Source organism: Rattus rattus, chromosome 8 (assembly GCF_011064425.1).
Source record: "Rattus rattus isolate New Zealand chromosome 8, Rrattus_CSIRO_v1, whole genome shotgun sequence".
Classification (NCBI taxonomy): Eukaryota; Metazoa; Chordata; class Mammalia; order Rodentia; family Muridae; genus Rattus; species Rattus rattus.
In genome coordinates this window covers 31,213,327-31,220,494 of record NC_046161.1, presented here as the reverse complement: position 1 = coordinate 31,220,494, position 7,168 = coordinate 31,213,327, and the positions used below count along the sequence as shown (strand labels likewise).

The 7,168-nt window shown below is 41.2% G+C and overlaps 1 protein-coding gene across 1 annotated transcript; it reads left to right on the top strand.

Moving 5' to 3' along the window:
* Positions 1-253: 253 nt before the first annotated feature.
* Pate1 (prostate and testis expressed 1) lies at positions 254-2,501 on the top strand. Its single transcript, XM_032909266.1, has 5 exons — positions 254-305; positions 596-631; positions 1,210-1,242; positions 1,502-1,624; positions 2,368-2,501. Exons 1-5 carry the CDS (start codon positions 254-256, stop codon positions 2,499-2,501), a joined length of 378 nt encoding a protein of 125 aa, XP_032765157.1.
* The last annotated feature ends 4,667 nt before the right edge of the window (positions 2,502-7,168 follow it).

Below are 7,168 nucleotides of genomic sequence, written 5' to 3'. Positions count from 1 at the left end.
TTAAAGACCTAGATATCAGAAATCCTGAGAGATATGGCTGGAATAAATCAAGTCTAAGATTTTCCTCATCAGTCTCTCTTCCACCAAGTTACAAAGAAAAGACATTAGAGTCACTGGTTTTTCCAGAATCTGGGTATGCCTTTCAATCACTTCTCAGTGTCCCACCCCCCTAACTCCTATTGAAGAAACCTAGACTCACCACTGTATAAATAGTGGGTCTTCCTGTCCTAACCTGAACCTTTCCACCTCCAAAATGTTCAAGCCCCACTTACTGAGATGCCTGACCTTACTCTGCTGTTTGAGGGGTGAGTCATGAAGAGTTGGTGAGCTATGTCCATGATCAAAGAATGGTGAGAGCTCCCATGATAAAGGCCAGCCTTGGCAGCCCAGCAGAAAAAGCAGCTCCCCTGTGCCATGCCTCCCACCCACACTCTATCAGGTCGTTGGGATGAACGTTAACCAAAGCCCTCTCTGCTCAATGGAGGAAGCAGATGGTTTGCCAACAGACTGAGCGATTCCTAGAAGCTGTGAGGTGGGGGCTGGAAAATTATATTCTGCAGATAGGATGAATTTTACCTTTTGGTTTTTTCAACAGTTTTCTTTGGGTCGCTTCCACGTGATGCTAACAAACGTGAGTAGAAATGGTTGTGAGTAATGGATACAAAGATGGGGGAGTTGAGTGGAGCATGGTGGGCACCGGCAGCTAAAAGCAAACCACAGCTAGGTGGAATTCCTACCGTGAGCAGTCTCTTCTGGCAGGATGTAGTCGCAGTGGGGCTGTCTTTAGGGCTAAAACAAAGAAGTAGCGCAGAAACTGACCATCCTGAGGGCAAGAACAAGGGACTAGGGAAGCGGAATGTGGGGTTCACAGAGACCAGATGACGAAGTCGAAAGTAGCAACCTCCTGAATTGCAGAGGTCTGTTCTGTCAGATCCCAGCCGAGACCATCATGGAGGTTCAACTAAAGAAGGAATGGTGTATGCTACATCCCTTGGGGGTGGGAAGAAGGCTCTCAGAGGCCCTAAAGAGATGGAGAGGATAAAAGAAAAACATGGTACAAAATGACATGAACAGTTTAGAGTGGTAGAAAAGGCTCAAAAAGAATCCAAGATAAAAGGCAAAATGAGCCCTGAGGGAAGAGAGGTGCAAAGGGAGGGTAAACCTCAGACGCAACTGCACGATTGTTCTCTTTCTCTCTCGCCTGAACAGCTGATAAAGTACTCATTCATGAAAATAACAATGGTAAGTACAAAAAGCCCTAGCCTGGTCATCTTGGCACTGATGTTTCTCTCTCCCTTGTGCCTTCCACTTTTTATCCCTGTCAGACTTCTAAGCTGAGGCCTCTGGGACCATAAACTGCCACCCTTCTGGTTTTACTTATCCTCATGCTTTGATGGGTGTGGGGGTTCAGGACACTCCCAGCTGTAAGCAGGATTCACACTTGAAGTAGAGGATAGGCTCTTTGCAGGTAGTAGCTTCTCCTCTCCCGCCTCTCTTCAAGTTGTGGAAATTGTGCAGTGCAGGATGTGCCACCTCCAGTTCCCAGGAGAAAAGTGCAGCAGAGGTAGAGGAATATGTACTGCAACAGTAGAAGAGGCCTGCATGACTGGAAAAATCTTCAAAAGTGAGTGGTGGGATCAAGAAGCAAAGACAGGGAAGAGAAAGTGGGATGTGTGGGCCTTGAGGGGAAGGAGCGAAGGAACTTCTGATTACTGTAGACAGCCTCACTCCTAAAGTAGCTGGTAATACCCATAATGCACCGTGATTAAAAAAAAAAGAAAGAAAGAAAGAAAGAAATGGTGGTAGCTGCTGAAGCAGGGATGGTATTCAAGGCAACAGTAAGAGTCCTGGAAAGAACGGGGGTTGGGGTGGGGCATGGAAGTCAAATGCAGAAGACATGGAGTTAATACACTCTGGAGACCAGTTGGTTGGTAATGAAAGCTGTTCTTTGTGTACCTGCCCAAGGTTTTGCATGAATGGCGCCAAGCTATGAAAATAGAAGAGCCCAGTGTCAGGAATATGTCCTGGTTATATCTCCTTATGAGTAAGATTTACATGGCTTCACTAGTCTCCTACCCTCAGTGATATCCAGGCATTGAGGTTTTCAGTAGAAACTCTCACAGTGGTAATCCCAGATGCGTCTAAGCCTCTCATGATGGCCTTTCTACCTCTAGTAAAATCTTAAAACCACTCACCATGTATTTTCTTTTGGGTAGCCTCCAGCTTCCAATGCCTTCCAATCCTTCACATCTGAATAATGGAGTATGAACCACATGTGGTGATTTTTAGATACCAGTGTGCGTTGGGGAGAAGTGGATTTACAGAATCCTCTTCCAGGGTTGCTGATCTGTTCCCCTTCTTCTGCAGAGGATGGTACCATGTGGTTAAAATTCATGGGCTGCTTAAAGAACTGTGCTAATGTGAAAAAAATAAAATGGGGCATCTATCTGGTGGACTTCAGATGCTGCCGGGGCCACGACATGTGCAATGAAAGGTTTTAGACACTTCTGTCTTTCTGTGCTCCAACAATGTGTGTGATGGGATGGCCTCTCCACAAAGACCTCCTGAGTTTAACCCTGCAGAAAAGGACTGCAAACACATGGCTCTGCCTTCTACATGTCACAGGGAAAGCATCCTTTTTAAAAAGTCCCTTTTTGTTTCAAAACCAATTAAAAGTGAATAAATAAAATCCTTTTTTACCAATATCAGCGTATGCTTGGGTTGTTGATAAACCTAGTATAGTTACATTCAACATTGGATAACAAGATACTAAGGACAAAAGGAATCATTAAAAAAAATTTTAATGTCTTCTTCCTTTCCCTTCTATTCTGTGGTAGAATTTTTATTTTTATTACCATGTAATAATTATACATAATAATCAGCTTTGCTTTGATGTTTCCACACATGTATATAATGTATTCTGATCATATTCATCCCGTTACTCACTTCCCCATCTCTACTTTCATGCGCACGTGCGTGTGTGTGTGTGTGTGTGTGTGTGTGTGTGTGTGTGTGTATCTTAATGAGTTTAATGAGAGTTGCTTGGAGGAGTGTCTCTGAAAGGTTATTTACAGCCATGAAGAGATACCTCTCCTTTCCCCCTCAACCACTAATCTTATGACCACTACCCTCAGAGAAGGATAGGGCCACATGAGCCCCTCCTCCGGTAAACACAACAGCCCTGAGTTCAAGAAATGCATTAGTCATATCATCCTCAGAAGACAGCACTTCCCATTACTCTACCCCAACCTTAAGCCCTCCTAGTCTTCCCAAACTCTCTTCTGCAATATTCCCTTAGCCTTGGAAGTGGTGACAGATTCTTTTCGTGGCTTTCTAATGACAAGTTATGAGTCTCTTCAACTACCACTCACCACTGCAAGAAGAAGCTTTCTGACAGAAGTAGGCAGCAGAACTGATTAATGGAGACAGACATAGTTATTTAGAAGGCAAGCTGACAGGGCCATTTACCATGTCCATCATGTAGGTTTACCAAGCCAACAGTTGTAGCTTCCTCACTAAGACCTATAGCCTTCCCCATTGTAGCTGAAGATTTTATTAATTCTTTCTCTTGTTTTTCTCCCTCCTTCTTTTTTTAACATTTTTTTTGTTTTATCGGGTTTTTTATTTACATTTCAAATATTATCCCCTTTTCCAGTATCCCCTTCAGAAACCTGCTCTCTCCCCATGCTTCTATGAGGTGTTCCACCACTCACCTAACCACTCCCTCCCACCTCCCCATCCTGACATTCCCCTACACTAAGGCATCAAGCCTAGAGAGGACCAAGGGTCTCTCCTGTCATTGATACCCAATAAGGCCATCCTCTGTTGCATATGTGGCTGGAGCCACAGGTCTTAGGAAGTGTACTTTTAGGATGGTGATTTGGTCCCTGGGAGCTATGGGGGATCTGGTTGGTTGAAGCATGTACCACTGAGATTCTGAAAAAGGATGTCTATGATAAAAAATGAAATGTGTAATTGGGCTTTTCTTCATTTTTGTTCATGGATGCTTCTGCCAGGCTGAGAGAGGGTTGCTGTATGGAAAGAACCTGTACTAGAGATACAAAAAGATAAGGATCTTCTGCCATCTGTCTTTGGGGCTATAAACTAAAGGCATGGGATTGTAGGAGGAGTCTGTGGAATTCTGGAGATTCCCATGTATCAGCTTCCCTGAAGAACTCTTAGAGAAGGATCCCAAGCAGGAAAGGATATCTGACATGAAACTCCTATAGGGATCTCAAGCCATGAGTTGAGACCAGTGAGAAAGTAGATTATACAGCAGTGTGCCTAAAGCTGAGAGATAATTTTCCACTTTATTAAAAATGCCTTGTTGTCCTGGACAAGAAAGAGATGCCCATAAACATACAAGAAGCCTACAGAACTCTAAATAGATTGGACCAGAAAAGAAATTCCTCCCATCACATAATAGTCAAAACACCAAATGCACAAAACAAAGAACATAGGAGCAGTCAGCAGCAGGAACCTTCCAGTTTCTGGCTGTGCCCAGAACTAAAATCCAGTCATCAGGAGCCCTGACACACCTGAGAGCAGAAGGAAGGAACAACTCTTCTGCTCCAAGTAACCCACCTGGAGACTTCAGGACACAAACCAAGGAGCAACTCTCTGTTCCCAGATATGGTTGAAAGAAAAGAGGTCTACAGGAGTGCTAACGCACAAACTTACAGGAGGATCAAACTACTGTTAGAGACAGCAAGACCAGTTAACACCACAGACAACCTGATGGCAAGAGGCAAGCACAGGAACCTAAGCAACAGTAACCAAGACTACCTGGAAACATCAGAGACCAGTTCTCCCACCAAAGCAAATACTGAATATACAAACACACTGAAAAAGCTTTAGATTTAAAATCGCATCTCATGATGATGATAGAGGACATTAAGAAGGACATAAATAACCCCCCTTAAAAAAAATACTGGACAACACAGATAAGCAAGTAGAAGCCCTTAAAGAGGAAACACAAAAATCCCTTAAAGAATTATAGGAAAACACAACCAGATAGGTGAAGTAATTGATCAAAACCATCCAGGATTTAACAATGGAAATAGAAACAATAAAGAAATCATGAAAGGAGACAACTCTGGAGATAGAAAACCTAGGAAAGAGATCAGGAGTCATATACACAACCATCACCAACAAAATACAAGAGATAGAAGAGAAAATGTCAGAGGCAGAAGATATCATAGAAAACATTGACACGCCATCAGAGATAATGTAAAATGCAAAAAGCACCTAATACAAAACATCCAGGAAATCCAGGAAACAATGAGAGGATCAAACCCAAGAAAAATAAGTATAAAAGAAAGTGAAGATTCCCAACTTAAAGGGCCCATAAATGTCTTCAACAAAATTGTAGAAGAAAACTACCCTAACCTAAAGAAAGAGATGCCTATAGACATACAAGGAGCCTACAGAACTCCAAATAGATTAGACCAGAAAAGAAATTCCTCCCGTCACATAATAGTCAAAACACCAAACACACAAAACAAAGAAAGAATATTAAAAGCAGTAAGGGGGAAAGGTCAAGTAATGTATAAAGGCAGACCTATCATAATTATATCAGACTTCTCACCAGAGACTATGAAAGCCAGAAGATCCTGGGCAGATGTCATGCAGACCCTAAGAGAACACAACTGCCAGCTCAGGCTACTATATCTACCAAACTCTCAATTAACATAGATGGAGAAACCAAGATATTCCATGACAAAACCAAATGTATACAATATCTTTCCACAAACCCAGCCCTACAAAGAATAGTAGATGGAAAACTCCAACAGAAAGAAGGAAACTACACCCTAGCAAAAGCAAGAAAGTAATCTCTCTGCAATAAAACCAAAAGAAGAGAGCCACACAAACATAATTCCACCTCTAACAACAAAAATAATAGGAATCATTATTCCTTAACATCTCTTAACATCAATGGAGTCAGTCCCTCAATAAAAAGACATAGACTATCAGATTGAATATGTAAACAGGACCCAGCATTTTGGTGCATACTGGAAATGCATCTCAGTGACAAAGATAGACACTACCTAAAAGGGAAAGGCTGGGAAATTTTTTTCCAAGAAAATGGTCCCAAGAAACAAGCTGAAGTAGTCATTCTAATATCAAATAAAATTAACTTTCAGCCAAAAGGTATTTAAAAAGATAAGAAAGGAAGCTTATTACACATCAAAGGAAAAATCCAGCAAGATGTACTCTCAATTCTGAACACCTGTGCTCCAAATGTAAGGGCACCCACATTCATAAAAGAAATTTTACTAACACACAAAGCATACATTGCACCACACACAATAATAGTAGGAGATTTCAACACCCCACTCTCATTAATGGACATGGAACAGAAACTAAACAGAGACACAGTGAAACTAACAAAAGTTATGACCCAAATGGATTTAACAGACATCTATAGAACATTTCATCCTAAAACAAAATAATATACCTTCTTATCACCTCATGATACCTTTTCAAAAATTGACCATATAATTGGTCACAAAACAAGTCCCCATGCATCCTATCAGATCACCATGGACTAAGGCTGGTCTTCAATAACAACAAAAATGACAGAAAGGTCACATATACATGGAAGTTAAACAACGCTCTCTACTCAATGATAACTTGGTCAAGGAAGAAATAAAAAAATTAAAGACTTTTTAGAATTCAATAATAATGAAGGCACAGCATACCCAAACTTATGGGACACAATGAAAGCAGTGCTAAGAGGAAAACTCATAGATCTAAGTGCTTCCAAAGAGAAATTAGAGAAAGCATACCCTAACAGCTTGACAGCACACCTAAAAAGCTCTAGAACAATAAGAAGGAAATTCATCCAAGAACTGATATCAACCAAGAAGAAAATAAGAACTATACAAAGAATCAACAAAACCAGGAGCTTGTTATTTGAGGAAAATCAACAAGATAGATAGACCCTTAGACAGAATAACAAGAGGGCACAGAGACAGTATACAAGTTAACAAAATCAGAAACGAAAAGGGACACATAACAACAGAAACTGAGGAAATTCAAAAAATTATCAGATCCTACTGCAAAAGCTTATACTCAACAAAACTGGAAAATCTGGAGGAAATGGATAATTTTCTAGACAGATACCAGGCACCAAAGTTAAATCAGGATCACATTAAACCATCTAAAT